Raw genomic sequence first — 17,564 nt, 5'->3', positions numbered from 1 at the left:
GTTTTAAATTACCTTTGGAACTAGTTGGCTTACTACAAAAATGATTGATATTTGGAATTTGTACAGCAAGTTGAACATTTTCCTGCATTTTCATTGAATTCCATAAAGGAGGCCTTAATACCTGGTTTCCCTAAACGTTTAGTGCAGTGCTTAAGGGAAGAGGCGGGTCGAAAAACCGCGATTTTTTACGGAAAAGTCGATTTTGTGTTTTCTTGCGTTTTGTATTCCTCCAAGCCTTCTCTTTAATATATTAAAAAATCAAAGCTGAGAATCGGCTAGAAGTTATCGAAAAATACAATTAAAGCACTTGCGGTGGCTTTAATTTGCTTTAATTGACTGTTGGCATTTTTTGCCAACGGTCAATGTTCGCTGCTGTCAGTCTAGAGCATGTATTGCTTGTAGAGTGACATTTCGTTTTCTGGGCACAGGTTCGCCCAAATAAATAGTTGACTCTTGAAAACTGCGACTGTTGCTTTCATCAACGTCACGACCCCGTGACAATACGAAAGCTGACAGCTAATTCTTTTGGATCCAACATTGGGGAACTCTACAAAACGCTAGTGTAAGAGAATAAGTACGGCCGCCCCAGGGAGAAATGCTCTTATCGCACAATCTCTTTCCGTTGTGAACTGTTTATGAGCAGTGTGCTGATGCTTGCCGAGGTAGCACGCATGCCAGCTATCGCAACCACACCCTCAGCATCAAAGTTCATTGTTTCTACTTGAGCGACCCCTCCCCTTTTCCCCACGTCTTTTCACGCTCGTTCAATATGGGCGGCATGTTTCCTCTCTGCTTGAGCATTCGACGGCGGGTCTTTCACGTGGTGGGAAGCTACCACGTGCACCCTCTGAGCGAGTGAGATTGGCTGCCTCGTGTATTCGCTTCTTGAGCAGCACTGGTCGCCCCAGCTCGTGCGATTATATGCGTGGGAATAAAATAACAATGCGCGGGGAATGTTACCAACTAGTAGTATACGCGGAATATGGCGGCGACGACAACCCATCGAGTATCCGTATAATTCTTATTGTAACAAAAAATTATCTGCTTCATCGCCTAGCAGTAGCGCGGCGGGTGCATTTGAATTTCCTAGTGGTTCTCATGTCGGCTGCGGCGCTTCAATTCCTGGAACATATATTTTTTACACTTACTTTCATAGAGCCTAATTGGGCTTAGTATGAACATAACTTTTATTTTAGGTCATCTCTAGTCTTGAAGTTGCTGTTCATGTTAGACATGGTGTTTTTATCATAATGTGAACATTGAAACATTTTAACATTGCAGTTTTTTATTTGTCTGAGGTCTAGTAGCTATCAAAAGTGATGCTTACCTCTTTTCCTTTAGTTGTGCTTTCAGCTTCGATGTTTTTAGTCTTAATATGTATATATATGTGAGCGTGTGTGTGCGAGGGGGAGGGGGGGGGGTAGGTAAGCCTGGTCACTTCGTTAGCAATTTGTGTTTAATAAAAACCACTGAAGCTTTTTATGTTTACCAGAAAGCAAAAATTTTAATTAACAGTGGTCTGTGACCCTACAAATGTGCTCTATAACTCCCTCTTACTGCTCCAAAACCGTATTATTCCGGCTCCCTGAGCTGCTCCAAAAGACCGAAGCCCGCTTCTTCCCCTGAATGTGGAAAAATAATAAATGCAAAGCTGTTAGTCATAATAGCACATGCTCTGTCCACAGTTCAGTGAAACCCAGATAATGTATCATCACTTCCACTTGACATATTACTGTAAACTTCTAATCGGCAGTACTAATTGAAAAGTATTGGTTTCACTTGTAGGATGACAGAGAAAATAATATTGGGGCCAAGACTTCTACCGGGGAGAAGACAAAGTCAGGGTAAATATTTGTCTGCTTCATTATGCAGCCTCTGAAGTGTAAACTTTAAAGCTTACTAATGTATATCTTGTTCTTTCTTTCATAGGATCGTGATCAAAAAGCCTTGTAAGTTTTATTTTAATATTTTTTGTCAATGTTTATTCATTTTGTATTACGGCTTTCAGTATAACAGCATTTGTGCAGTTACATTTCACAAATGGAGCAACTTGTGTCAAAATACATGGCGGACCTCTCTGTCATAGTAATCAGTGAAATAGAAAATTGAAATGTGTCTTCATAGAGGTTGTTGAGCTTTTATTGTGCATTGTTTTGCCACAAAAAAAGGAGTGGTCACAGAAACAAATGTAATGTCACACGAAGATTGGCATGCTGCTCAAAACTTGCGGCTCATTCCTCAAGCAGAAAGGTTGCATGAAAAGAACATACGCAAGATAAACGCGAACTATCAACTCTCGCAGCTCGGCACTTAAAGCGTGCTGCTCAAACACAATGAAGGGCAGATAAGAGGAGCACACAAGTATAGACAGGACGAGCACGAAGTGACTCGTCCTGTCTATACTTGTGTGCTCCTCTTATCTCGTATTTAACGTCCCAAAGCCGCAGTATGATTATGAGAGACGCCATTGTGGAAGGGTCTGGAAATTTCAACCACCTGCGGTTCTTTAACCTGCCCCTAAATCTAAGTGCAAGGGTGAGAGCGAACTGACAACTGTCAGAGTTACTTCTTTGTGTCTGAGCAGCGCGCTTCTTTCGCGAATATGGCCAATGCACAAGTGAAGTGACTTTTGACATCTCTGGAACTTCAGTGCCAGCACAAGACAAACAAACCTCCCTGATCCCGAGATAAGTGGGCATAAATACACCGAAACCTTTTTATAACGAAGTTGAATCTTGCATGAAAATAGGTTTGTTATATCCCAAAATTTGTTTTAAAGGTATACTTTTAGCACTATATTGCAGGAATATTGTTCATTTACTTTGTTATAACTGTAGTGAAGAGGAATTCCAACTACTGCAGCGACATGGACACTGCGCGAGGCACGAGCTAAGACTGCCTGGTTGCTGCAGCGACGCTGCCCGTACTCCCGGCTAGCTCTTGCTCCTTCTGTACTGACGCTGACACCGCTTTTGACCTTGCATTTACATTGTATTTTGGTGGAGAGTGCTGCGGTCTTCCCTAGTCCTGGAACTGCGTAGCCGAAAGCTGCCGTCCGTCATGCCTGACGACGCTGTCTTCACACCCCCACCGGCTTCGCCACGCAGGAGCTGTCCCGGTGCCCAGCTCTTGCAAGAACCCGACATCTTCAGCGGCGCCGCCAAGAAAGACGTTGAGGATTGGCTGGAATTTTATGAACGAGCCAGCGCTACTAACAAATGGGACGATCCCACAAAGCTTGGCACCGTGATGTTTTATTTAACGGATGTTGCCAAGCTGTAGTACAGAAACCATGAGGTGGATATCCCCACTTGGACGACCTTCAAAACCTGGATCGCAGGTCTTTTTGGACGCCCTGGTGTGCGCAAACTTCATGCAGAACAACGCCTACGAGGCCGGTCCCAACCAACTGGCAAGACATTCACCAGCTACATAGAGGACATCCTCGACCTCTGCCGGCGTGTCGACCCGTCGAGGGCAGAAACTGACAAGGTGCGACATATCATGGAAGGCATTTCCGACGACGCCTTTCAAATGCTACTCTCGAAGAACCCTGTCACTGTCTCTGAGGTCATCGAGTTGTGTCAGAGTTTCGACGAGCTGCGACGACAGCGTCTTATCACGCGACGCCCTAACGTCCCGGAAGACACCCTCTCAAGCCTGACCACTACATCTGACCTTTAGTCGCTCCTATCGCAGATCAAGGAGTTTGTTCGTGCTGAGGTCGCTCGGCAGCTATCGCTGCTATCATCAGCCGGCCAACCACCGTCACCTCTGCCAGCAAACATTCGCCAGGTCATCCAGGAGCAAGTTTGCACGGCTCTGCCATCTACCCGTGACACTTCACCATTTCCAAGAACTGTTGCCTGTGCCGAGGTAAATGCACCTTTAAGCTATGCTGAAGTGGCGGCTCGACGACCTCTTCAGACTTTTACGTCACTACCCACAGCCGTGCCGCTGCGATCCACTCCTCGGTTCGCTCAGCCAAGGTCCGTCCAGAGTAGTGGACAATGGCGTACACTCGACAATCGTCCAATATGCTTTGCCTGTGGGCTACCTGGCCACATAGCGCGATACTGCCGTCGACGCATTCCAGTCTACCGCCAGAGCTACGACCAGACCTTCGAACCTGCCCTTTATGTGCCACCGCGCTTCGTTCACAGGCTCTCAGATCCCCGACCAGACGTCATCGTACGCCGACCACCGCTCTCCTGTTAACCGCCGCTCGCCATCACCTCGACGCCGCTCGCCATCGCCGATGCATCGTCGTTCTTCATGGCCGGAGCGAGAAAACTAATTGCCGCAGTTCCAGAGGCAGGAACTGCGTCGCCAGCGAAAAGACCAAGGCCTCTCACTTCACCAGCAAATGTTCTGGACGTACATGTGGACGGCGTCGCTGCACTCGCTCTTGTCGACACTGGTGCCGTAGTTTCAGTGATAAGTGCTACACTCTGCCGCTTGCTCAAGAAAGTTATGACGCCACTAGCAAGTATATCACTTCGTACAGCCAGCGCAGATCACGTCACACCGGCCGCTGCCTGTACTGCTCGCATTGCGATTGATGGCCTCATTTATGTCGTTGAATTGCTAGTGTTGGATTTCTACTCCCATGACCTCATTTTGGGATGGGATTTTCTCTCCGCTAATAAGGCCGTCATGACTGCTCTTGCACTGATGTGGCATTTGAAGCGTTTGACGACGCTCCATTATATGATGCTCATGAAACCGGGAACAAACTATTTGTTGCTAGAGACGTCATCATACCGCTGCTCTCTTTTGCCCTTACCATGGTGTCTTGCAACTCGCCGCCGAGTCTAGTGCCCTTTTCACGTCATCTGCTCTTTTCGTTCTTCGCAAGTGTTCGCCGCTATCTCATGCCCTTCTAGAACTTCATGACGGCGTCAGCAGACTGCTCATCTCGAACCTCTTGTCATATCCTGTAACACTACTTTGGGGTGAGTGCGTCAGGCGTGTTTACAGTCTGGCCCTTCTGCAATTATCGACATGCCGACTGGTCCTTCCGGCGAACACGAAGTCACCGGAGTGACCTGTGCCTCTTCGCCGCAGACTACTAGGCCGGACGTACTGAGCAGATCCATCGCAGACACGTTAACCGTTTCGCAACGTGCTCAGCTTCTACGGCTGCTGAACAAGTTTCGTTCTTCCTTCGACTGCCAGCATACTCTCCTCGGCCGCACGTCAGCTGTGTATCACCGCATCAACACGGGTACCAATGCACCATTGCGTCAAAGACCCTATCGTGTGTCCGCAGCCGAGCGCCAGGTTATCGATCACCAAGTAGCTGACATGCTCAAGCATGGCGTCATCCAGCCTTCGAATAGTCCCTGGGCATCTCCAGTCGCTCTCGTTAAGAAGAAGGATGGGTCAATTCGCTTCTGTGTTGACTACCGTAGTCTTAACAAAATAACTCAAAAGGACATTTACCCGTTACCGAGAATCGACGATGCCCTTGACTGCCTCCAAGGTGCGGAGTTCTCTTCTATTGACTTACGGAGTGGCTACTGGCAAGTCCCTCTGGCACCTGAAGATGAGCCTAAGACGGCCTTTGTCACACCTGATGGTCTTTACGAATTCTGTGTCATGTCTTTTGTTCTTTGCAACGCACCCGCAACATTCGAGCGGATGATGGACAATCTTTTGCGTGGCCTGAAGTGGAAAACATGCCTGTGCTACTTGGATGACGTGGTTATATTTTCACTGGATTTTCCGACGCATCTCTGCAGGCTAGATAAAGTGCTGCCTAACTGATGCCGGACTTCAGCTCAACCTGAAGAAATGCCGCTTCGGCGCAAGTCAGCTCACCATCCTCGGTCATGTTGTATCTAAAGAGGGTATTCTTCCTGACACCGCCAAGCTTCGGGCAGTTGCAGAGTTCCCTAAACCTGCGTCTCTGAAGGATGTGTGCAGCTTTCTTGGCCTCTGCTCGTATTTCCGCCGCTTTATTCGGAATTTCGCGATGATCACCGCCCCCTTGACTGAACTTCTACGCAGTGACTCGAAAAGTTACGCTTAGTCACCTGCCTGTGACGATGCTTTCGAAAAGTTTTGCCGCCTGTTAACCTCGCCGCCAATCTTGCGTCACTTCGACCCGACTGCTCCGACGGAGGTACACACCATCGACGGAGGTACACAGCACAAATCGGGATTCCAGGAGTACATAGTCACATACGCAAGCCGTGCCCTCACCAAAGCGGAGAACTATTTTGTGACAGAGGAGTGTCTGGCAATGATATGGGCTCTAGGTAAGTTTAGACCGTACCTATATGGTGCCCCTTCGATGTAGTCACCGATCACCATGCGCGTTGTTGGTTATCCACGTTGAAGGACCCCTCCGGCCGTTTAGCTAGCTGGGCTTTGTGGTTGAAAGTTCGACATGCGTGTTGTCTACAGGTCTGGCTGACGTCACACTGATGCCGACGTCCTATCACGCTCACCTGTGTCCTCCGAAAGCTCTGCATGTTTATCTGCCGTGGACGAAATGGTTGCATTCCCAGAAAACTGACATGGCGTCTGAGCAACGCAAGGATGACTGGATCAGCTCACTTCTGCGATTCCTTTCAGATCCGTCGACTTCTCCATCTTCTCGAACGTTGTGCTGTCAAGCGGCTCACTTTGAGGTTTGCAATGGCCTCCTTTATCGCAGGAATTACAAGTCTGTCGGCCGAAAGTGGTTACTGGTCATACCTCGCCATCTTCGTGCTGCATTATGTTCAGCGTTCCATGCTGACCCACAGTGCGCACATGCGGGCATCTTCATAACATACGCTCGGCTTTCCTCCTGGTTTTATTGGCGAGGCATGTACACCTTTTTGCGCAAGTACATTCAGTCATGCCCGCAGTGCCAACGACGGAAAGCTCTGCCTCGTCATACCTCTGTTCCGATCGAGCCAATCCCTTGCCCAGCCAGGCCTTTTGACCGCATTGGGATCGATCTGTACGGGCCTCTTCTATTCACGACTTCCAGAAACTGTTGGATTGTTGTCGCTGTCGACTATTTGACGCGATACGCAGAAACAGCCGCTTTGCCTGCTGCAAGTATCTTCGTATCTTCTTTTCTTCTTTTCTCCTGCGAAACTTTATTCTCCGTCACGGCGCACCGCGTGAACTCCTCAGCGACAGAGGACGTGTATTCCTCTCTGAAGTCGTCAACGCATTCCTTGCCGAATGCCGTATCATTCACTGGACTACCACCGCCTACCATTCGATTGACGGAAAGATTGACGGAATGGATCGACGAAAAGATTCAACCGTACCCTAGGGGACATGATATCAAAGTATGTTGCCTCAGACCACTCCGATTGGGACCTCATTCTGCCTTTTGTGACGTACACATATAACACTGCTCCACAGGCAACTACGGGCTTTTCGCCATTTTTCCTGTTATATGGCCGAGACCCTCCCACCACACTAGATTCCATTCTACCCTACCACCCAGATTCCTCCGAGTCTACGCCTATCTCTGAAGCTGCCCGCCGTGCCGAAGAATGCTGTAAGCTTGCCCAGTCATTTACAACTGTCGACCAATGGAGACAAAAATCTTGACGTGACGATAACCAGCCGTACCCTAACTTTGTTCCGGACACTCTTATTTGGCTTTAGGTTCCCGCTGTGCCTACAGGCCTTTCCTCGAAGTTTGTTTTGAAATACCAGGGACCCTATCGCATTGTCTCGCGGACTTCACCTATTAACTACATTGTCGAACCCGTTACGCCATCCACAGACCAGCACTTTCGCGGTCGTGAAACCGTTCACGTACAGCGATTGAAACCTTATTACAATCCGCTCGTACTCTGTTCACCATGAGTCACCAGGATGGCTCCTTTTTCGACAGGGGACGAAGTGTAGTGAAGAGGAATGCCCACTACTGCAGTGGCATGGACACGTTGGCGCGAGGCAGGAGCTAAGACTGCCTGACCCGGCCAGCTCTTGCTGCTTCTGTACCGACGCTGATACTACTTTTGACCTTGTATCTACATTATATAACCAATATTTTAATATATTCGGGTTCGTTATAGCTAGGCTCGAGTGTAGCAATGTGTGAAGCTATGACCTTTAAAGCGCAACCTTGCGCCTGTCACTCCATTTTGCTGGTCATAACAAAAACATGCTGAAGTTGCCGATCTCTTAAGTACCGCTGACAGTGAATGGTGTAGATACAATCAGACCTCATTATAAAAAGTTGCATCTTACATGAAATTGAGTTTGTTATATCTGAAAAGTTGTTATACAGGTGTATTCCTAACACTATCTATTGCAAAACTTTTTTTGCATTTATTTCGTAATAACCAACATTTCTTTACATCTGGTTTCGTTATGTTGACGTGTGAGCGTAATTAGCTTGCCATTATTACTTCAAAAAACGTACGTTTTTGGGTCATTTTGTGCTGTGCACTGCTGAGCGATGGGTCGTAGGTACGATTCCTGGTTACGGAACTTGTAGCTTTTTTTTGCCATCAGTTAATGTATAGTTTGCAGTGTCGTATTCATGACGGAATGTGGCATTGTTTGTTTCTTGTGAGCTTGAACCTGCAAAGCTGTGCTGCAATTGATGTGTTATGTGGTCCAATGTGAATTCTGGTAAATGCTAATTTTTCTAGTGCCTGACAGTATTTATTGTTTTTCTAGTGGCTTACCAGAATGCACCAGGGCAGCCTACACCGAAGGAGACTCTTATTCTAAGTCATGGAGCTCTTGGGACTCGCAATGTTGATAGGTAGGCTGCTTAAGGACTTTTATATGTCTTCTTTTCTTGAGTTACTTCACAGGTGTATATCTTGGTGCTAATCTAGCTTTCCCTTTTTCAGTGATTTGAACACCCTGGTCATCTCCACACCATTCAGTGTTCTGGACCGGATTCAGCCATTCACATTGACAATATCTACGAATTGTTTACTACTAATTGTTAGTATATTTTATGCTTTTTATTGTGTTAAGGGTTAAACTTAACAGGATTGTGCCTTTCATATTCACATCTATACATTTCTCATTTCTTTCCCGTGCATTTTGCACTGCTTAATGGCTAACATAGTTTGTCTATGGCAGAGCACAACGAGAAGTATTCGGTGCAGCAGTACTTAATATTTGTGGGGTCTATTAGCATATTAGAGATCGCAATAAAAGCTTTTTAATTTGACTTTCAGTATTAAGAAAAATTGAAGAATTTAGACATTTTCTGGTCCTGGCACAGTTCACATCGCCTTAGTCAACATATGAACTGCACGGTAATTATAGAAAAGCCAGCCTGCTCCTTGCCTGTTTGGTCTATCACTGCATGTAACTCTTATGTTGGTCATACTATGTCATTAGAGCTGCGTGGTCATCACACATAATTGCGTTGTTAGCAGCCATGGGGGAAAGGGAGTGGGGTGAAAAGCACATCTTGGCAAAAGACACTTGTCTTGCACCATCAGCCACATTTTGAAGGAAGTCGCAAGATTTCGTAAAGTTTGGGCTTGTGCACTGTTTTCATGCACAATGAGAATAGGATTCACGGATTCATTCAGTAAATAATAAAGTTGTTGGTGTATGTAGTTTACATGTGCTTTTTTTGTATGTGATATATGGTTAATTGAGATATTCTTTCTGATTTTCTAAATTGTGAATTAACAAGGTTTTACTGAATTTCTGTTAGAATTCAAATGTTACATTTGCATGATGTAGTAGTACACTGTGTTTATATACAATAGGCTCAATAATTCAAACTTTCTGCACTGGAAAATGTCAGCCCTAACAATCCCATGTTGACTAAAAGCGTATTCGGTGGGCCACTCCGGTCCTCTGGCTCGGAGCGGAATCGCCAGATGCCAAGGCAGCTCGCAATCAGAGCGCGAGAGGGCCCGCAGGGGCGCCTGCGCAAGTAGGCGTTTGGTGTGTAGCGACACCACGGACCCGAGCTAACGGGGGAGTTTCGACTCCCTCCCACGCATAGCCGTGCGTGGCTTTGCCGTGTCCGGGGAAAAGGGGATCCTGGGGGTTGAGCTGACGCTGGGTGATTGGACCTTTAAGGCCCCCTGGCAGAGGCAACACACCTCTTTGGCCCCTGCTTCACGTAGACGGCACCCCTGGGCTGACCCACCCAGGGGAAATCGGCAGTCGCCTTTTCCTATCTCTCTCTGCCTATATCTTCGTCTTTATCTCTCACTATCTATCTGTCCTGTCTTCTACTCTCTTCTGTTTACTTCCAATTTTCCTGGCGGCAAGGGTTAACCCTGTGCAAATAGCCTACCTTGGTCTAGGCGCATTGGGTTATGGCAGTGTTGTACGGCTGACGTCTGCAAGCTTTCAGCACCTGTAAACTTGCAGCGTCCCCTTGTTGGGCTCCGTGGTGGGTGGCCGCCAACGCTGCTGAACAAACATAAGACCGGCATGCATGGCGCATTCCCTCTACTACCTGATCGTACCGGCCTAAAGCGGGTATGCACCGACGACATAAATCTCTTCAACCAGCCAATAGAAACTTTTCCCCACTTCCACGTCATTCACTGCGAAAAAACCGGAAAGCAAGCCAGGACCGTATCTCCTTTCGTAGTTGCCAGGTGTCTTACGGAAACTCTCGGGGCTGGATACAAAGTAACCAAAATGGCGAGCGGAGACCTTCTTCTAGAAATTCGGGACAAAGCACAATTTGTAAAGCTAAACAGCCTCTCAACGTTTGGTGACGTACCGATCACCGTAACACCACACCGATCCATGAACATCACTTGCGGAGTGGTATCTGATGCAGACTTACTTGAGCTCACCGAGACTGAACTCTTGGAAGGGTGGAAGAGCCAAAATGTAAATAATGTACAGAGAATTATCATCAGAAGAGATAATAAGGAAATACCAACGAAACACTTGATACTCACGTTTGGATCCAGTAAACTACCAGATTCCATTCAAACAGGGTACACAAAGACATCTATCAGGCCGTATATACCAAACCCTCGTCGTTGCTTTCAATGCCAGAAGTATGGCCATGGCTCTAAAACCTGTCGTGGTCGCCAGACTTGTGCACAATGTGGAGTCCTAGGCCACGTGTCTGAGAACTGCAAACAACCGCCACACTGTGTAAACTGTGAAGGAAACCATGCCGCATATTCACGCTCCTGCACATACTGGAAAAAAGAAAAAGAAATAATTACATTGAAGGTGAAGGAGAACATTACGTTTAAGGAAGCACGGCGAAGAGTCGCTCCATTCTATGGACCTACATACGCTGATGCGGCGCGTCAGGGGGCACCGCCGCACCAGCCTTCGCCACTCCTTCGGCCCGCGCATACCGAGCCGGTGGTTGTGGCACCTGCCCCCAAGGCGGCTGTAGCCCAGGCTACACCGCCTACTCCCGAAGAGAGACCGGAGACTCCAGAGTCTTCGGGCCTCAAGGCCTCCCCTCACCAGGCGAGGCCCAAAATCCGAACTAACAGCCCGCACGTGCGGGCATCCAGTGCCTCCGAGGAGGCAATGGATACGTCGGCACCCTTGGTGCCGAAAGAGCGGCGTGGCTCCTTGGAGCGCGCCAAGAAAACAAAAAAGCAAATAACAGGGCCTGGTGACGGCCCTGTTAAGTGAACTCAAACTCCCCGTCTAAACAGCCACTCGCTTTTCGTACACACAGCATTATTTTACATTCACCATGAACACTCAAATTATACAATGGAACGTCAGGGGCCTTCTCAGAAACCTTGACGACATCCAAGAACTCTTACACGAACACTCACCAAAAGTGCTGTGTGTACAAGAAACACACCTTAATTCAAAACACACAAATTTTCTTCGTAAATACGTTATTTTCCGAAAGGACCGTGTTGATGCCATGACATCATCCGGAGGTGTTGCCATCATAGTGAATCAAGGAATTGCATGCACACACATACAACTCCAAACATCCCTTGAGGCAGTGGCTGTTCGAGCAATTCTTTTTGATAAACTGATCACAATCTGCACTATTTACATTCCTCCTAGCTATCAGCTACAAAAACGTGATTTACACTCTCTAATTGATGAACTTCCAGAGCCTTATGTTCTCCTTGGAGACTTTAATGCGCATAGCAGGCTATGGGGTGATTCTCGGTATGACGCGCGAGGTCGACTGATCGAACAGTTCCTTCTATCGTCGAGCGCGTGTCTCCTGAATCGAAAAGAACCAACCTATTATAATCTCGCTAATAACACCTACTCCTCCATAGACCTAAGCATAGCATCTCCATCTCTTGTGGCTCTACTCCAGTGGAATGTCGTCAGTAATCTGTACGGAAGTGACCACTTCCCCGTAGTTTTGAGCACAACTACAGTAACCGAGTGCCCACCACGTGTTCCCAAGTGGCTAATAAACAGAGCCGACTGGGAACAGTTTTATACTATCGCTCGTCTAGGTTGGAATGACATCTCTACTTTGAACATTGATGTTGCTGTGAACTACTTGACAGCGTTTTTGATTGATGCTGCAACAAAATGCATCCCACAAACAAATGGACACCCTGGAAAACGACGTGTGCCATGGTGGAACTCTGAATGCCGAAACGCGCGCAAACAGCAAAACAGAGCTTGGAGGCTGCTTCGGAACTCACCGACAGCCGAAAATCTTGAAACCTTCAAGAAAATGAAGTCTCAAGGCAGGAGAACGCGTCGGCAGGCCAGAAGAGAAAGCTGGCAGAAGTTTTTATCAGGGGTTAATTCATACACACAGGAGGCTAAAGTCTGGAACATGGTCGGTAGGATAGCAGGAAAACAAGTACACACACTTCCCCTCGTAAACACTCAGGGTGATACCTTGGAAGATCAAGCAAACTTCCTCGGCGCACACTTCGAACAGGTATCCAGCTTGTGCCACTATACTGACACTTTCCAAAAATACAGAACAAGAATAGAAAAGCAAAAACTCGAACACAAATCCACTAGATACGAGGCATATAACCAAGCTTTCAGTCTAGCTGAGCTCCAAACATCTCTAAACTCCTGCAGTACTTCTGCCCCAGGTTCTGACCGTGTGATGTATGAAATGTTAAAAAACCTACCAAACGAAACCCGAAAAACCTTACTTTGTTTGTACAATGCTATTTGGTCTTCTGGCACTATTCCTACCTCCTGGAAAGAGGCTATTGTTATTCCCATTTTGAAAGAGGGCAAGGACCCTTCTTTAGCTTCGAGTTATAGGCCTATTGCACTTACAAGCTGCTTGTGCAAAGTCTTCGAAAAAATGATAAACTGCCGACTTGTACATTTTCTTGAAACAAATAATTTGCTCGACCCATTTCAGTGCGGGTTTCGAGAAAGTAGATCCACCACAGACCACCTTGTTCGTATCGAGGCACAGATCAGAGACGCGTTCGTTCATAAACAATATTTTCTCTCTGTGTTCCTCGATATCGAAAAGGCTTATGATACTACATGGCGTTACGGAATTCTAAGAGACCTGTCCCACCTTGGTGTGCGCGGAAGAATGTTTCATATAATCGAAAGTTACCTGTCAAACCGGACATTCCATGTCCGTCTGGGCAGTGTGCTCTCCCAAACATTTGTCCAGGAAACAGGCGTGCCACAAGGTGGTGTGCTTAGTTGCACACTTTTTATTATTAAAATGAATTCTTTGCACTTGTCCATTCCCCGCAATATGTTCTATTGCACATATGTCGACGACGTTCAGCTTGGCTTCAAGTCATGCAACTTGGCCATGTGTGAGCGGCAGGTTCAGCTGGGTTTAAATAAGATCTCCAAATGGGCAGATGAAAACAGATTTCGACTTAACCCACAAAAAAAGCACGTGTGTCTTGTTCTCTCGAAAGAGAGGCATGCACTCGGAACCCGACATTCAACTGAACGGGCAACAACTGTCCGTCAAAGCCGAGCATAAATTCTTAGGCTTAATCTTGGACAACAAGTTGACCTTCGTACCCCACATAAAGTATTTAAAAACAAAATGTTTAAAAGCCATGAATATTATAAAAGTGTTGTCACGTACTACGTGGGGTAGTGACAGGAAATGCCTCATGAACCTGTATAGAAGCCTTATTCGCACCCGCTTAGATTATCGGGCCATTATTTATCAGTCAGCGACTCAAAGTGCTTTGAAGATGCTGGATCCCGTGCACCATTCGGGCATCCGCCTTTCTACGGGTGCTTTTCGCACCAGCCCCGTAGAAAGCCTTTACGTTGAGTCAAATGAGTGGTCGCTTCATCTGCAAAGAACCTACATGTCCTTTGTATATTTCCTTAAGGTGAAAGCAGACAAGAGGCACCCCTCATACTCTACTATTAATGACTTGTCCAGCTCCATTCTTTTTCAAAACAGGCCTTCAATTAGGCAGCCCTTCTTAGTTCGCCTGAAGGGTTTAGCTGAGGACACTGGAGTGTCACTCGAACACAGTTTAATGGCTCCTGTAGCATACCCGCCACCGTGGCAGTGGCAGACTATAGATTGCGATGTGTCTTTTTTAGAAGTTACTAAACATGCGCCTATTGCCCATATTCGAACATACTTCTTGGAACTTCAACACAAATACACACGTCCTGAGTTTTTTACAGATGCCTCTAAGTCTAACTCCTCTGTGTCCTACGCTGCTGTTGGCCCTTCCTTTTCGGATGCTGGCCCTCTACATCCAGGCACAAGTATCTTCACAGCGGAAGCTTACGCGATACTTGTGGCAGCTAAACACATCAAACAATCACAAATACAAAAAGCAGTAATTTATACAGACTCCCTCAGTGTGGTAACGGCTCTGCATAGTCTTAAAAAACAAAAAAACCCTGTCCTCGTTTCACTTTACTCCATTTTATGCACCCTCTACACACTCAACAGACATGTTGTTGTGTGCTGGGTGCCAGGGTACCGTGAGATTCAAGGCAACGTGATGGCGGATCAGCTTGCTGCATCCGCCCACGAAAGCACCGCCATTACACCGACATCAATCCCGGCCCTTGATCTTAAGCCGTCTCTCAAACGAAAACTCAGGGACTACTGGCAGAGCAAGTGGGATACACACACACAAAACAAACTACACGTTATCAAGCCACACCTTGGCCATTGGTCAGCAGTATCAAAATCACGTCTAACAGAGGTAACACTAACAAGACTCAGGATAGGACACATATACACGACACACACACATCTTTTGTCCGGTGGTGATCCACCATTGTGTGATAAATGTGGTGAGGCATTAACAGTTCTTCACGTTTTAATTCAATGTAAACATTTAGACACTCTAAGAAGACAACACTTCCCACTATCCTACCGACAACACATACCTGTACACCCTGCAATGTTCGTCGGTAGGAACCGCTTTTTAGTCACAAATCATTATTAGCGTTTTTAAAGGAAATTCATAATTTTCATATCATATACCCGGGCATACCGTAGCACGACCTCTCTAGAGAGGTTTTTGCTGCGGTGGCTACACAGGAAAGCACTTGCCTCACGGCCCTTGCACGCAAGGGTACTAACGTGTGAGGTACTTGTGCTAATGCCATACATGTCCACCATCGTTTTTCATTATCACCAACTTTTGTCACCTATTCACACCACACACACCTTTCACGGCATGGTCATGATTTTATTACTTGTATGTTTTTACCCGCTTTACTGCGAGGAATTTTATGGCCCTTATACAGCCGCTAATCACAACCATTGTCCACATTCCTGTCTCATGAACTGGCGCTCTTTGGCCATCAAATGGCCCTTGCGCCAAAAAACACCATATATCATCATCAGAGCGCGAGAGGCAGCATACCAACCGAATGCATTGGCAATCTTGGAGCAGCGTGCCTGTACTGCCACCGTGCAGCCAGCATGGGAAGCCGCTGGGTAAACATTTCTGTGCTGTATTGACAAATGATGCGAATCTGTTAAGTGGCCATCTTTGACATATCTGCAAGCAGCGACAGCCTTCTGAGCTCATCGCATAAATCTGACGCTCGTCGTCTTTGTCCGAGCTACTAGCTTCAAGGCATTGGTCAGCGAGCTGCTCTAACAACAGCATTGACGTTTCCTCTGTCTTCACTAACTGCCTCCTTTTTGACATGGTGGATTTATGGCTACCTAGATGTGAACTTGTCACATACACGCTCAAAAATGCCACGAACAACTCACGTGCACAAAGTATTGCGGTTGGCGATGTCCTCTTCCAAGATGCGCACTCACGCTGTCTGCCTGTGTCATGTGATCTGTCCTTCTGGCCAGATTGCGCCACACTCTCACTACGAAGACGGAGGGGTTGGGAGCGCTCCAAGTCGAGATTTGCACACTCGGAAAGAACCAACTGAAGGTAGTTCGAGTGCTCAAATTTGCTAACTTAACGGGCGGCGACTTTTCAGACCACTTGTTAACTCTCAACCAAACACACCATAAAGAAGAAAAAAAGAAACAAAACTCAAACTTCAATATAACGAAACCGGATATAACGAAATATCGGTTATATCGAAGTATGTGAAAAATAGTCCTGCAATAGATATAGTGTGAGGAATAAACAATCATAAGGAATTTTTGGATATAACAAACTTATTTTCGTGTAAGATGCAACTTTGTTGGAATGAGGTTCGAGTGTACTAGACAGTGTGGCCTTGGTCTATCGAGAAAGTAGCACTCAAGTCATTTTTATCTCTGTAATGTTGTCATGTGGAAAAACCTGCTAAGATTGGGAAGGCACTTTGTTCTCTCACCGGACACAGCACATTTTCTCCTTTGATTACACATGTATGCACACACTGTAATGACAAGTACCAGTCTGATAGTGATGCCTAAGAGCTTTACTGGCAATCATTCAGTGCTGTCCTTGACGTTGCAGCAGACCTGAGAAACTACTGCAGAAAATACATACACCATTTTTATTTCGTCAAGTCTTTCTCTTCCTTCCTTTCCCTGCTTTACGAATATTCAGAGTTTTGAGGTTGTCAGGGTGGCAGATGATGTGAATGATTACTGCACAAGTTGGTATGTTGCCTTGAGTCATATGAATGAGAACTTCTAATAATTGATCCAAAATCTTAGAGGTCTCGTCAAGCTTTCACGACCGAAAGCTTACTGTATTCTTTAGTTGAACATGTTTAATATTCTTAGTGTTTTTGTTTGTTTTTTTCTCATAACTTCAGTATTATAAATAATTCTTATGAATGGCTTTTTTTTTTCCTTTCTCTCTCATGACAGGACTTTCATTGCCATTTGACAGAGAGTGAAGTGGTTGGTTACCTTGGTGGAACATGGGACATTGCTGCACACAGTGAGTTATTTTGATTTAGTCGTTCCACCAAAAAAGAAAAATGTAGCAAGAATGTGGCTTTACATGAAGCCTAAACGTGCATGTTACAACATGGTTTACATTTCTGGATCAGTTGTGCACTATTGCTGCTTTGTCTTCATTGTGTCACTTCAAGGGACCCACAACCAGTATTTATGGTACCCATTTTCTTGAGTGCTACGGAAAGCTTACCAGTCAGAGCTTGTAATTGAGGAATGGTAACGGGAAAAACGCCGTAGGGCATTCATAATCACGATTTTTCAATTTGTGGCAATTATGCAGTCTGAAGAAGACGTGCTGCAAGCAGTGGATGCAATCGAGATAGCGATTATATGC

At 46.3% G+C, this 17,564-nt stretch overlaps 1 protein-coding gene across 4 annotated transcripts in view; it reads left to right on the top strand.

Annotated features, from left to right (window-relative positions):
- Window positions 1-17,564, top strand: part of LOC119176096 (MPN domain-containing protein) — a 98,296-nt gene that overhangs the window by 15,885 nt on the left and 64,847 nt on the right. For all 4 annotated transcript variants that reach the window (XM_075876911.1, XM_075876910.1, XM_075876912.1 and 1 more), the window contains 5 exons: window positions 1,786-1,844; window positions 1,930-1,949; window positions 8,647-8,734; window positions 8,826-8,922; window positions 17,138-17,210. In XM_075876911.1, coding sequence (XP_075733026.1) covers window positions 1,786-1,844; window positions 1,930-1,949; window positions 8,647-8,734; window positions 8,826-8,922; window positions 17,138-17,210 — 337 coding nt within the window. The remainder of the gene's footprint in view (window positions 1-1,785; window positions 1,845-1,929; window positions 1,950-8,646; window positions 8,735-8,825; window positions 8,923-17,137; window positions 17,211-17,564) is intronic.

This window comes from Rhipicephalus microplus, chromosome X (assembly GCF_043290135.1).
Source record: "Rhipicephalus microplus isolate Deutch F79 chromosome X, USDA_Rmic, whole genome shotgun sequence".
Classification (NCBI taxonomy): Eukaryota; Metazoa; Arthropoda; class Arachnida; order Ixodida; family Ixodidae; genus Rhipicephalus; species Rhipicephalus microplus.
The sequence above is the reverse complement of the archived record's forward strand: the minus strand, read 5'-3'. Positions and strand labels throughout refer to the sequence as shown.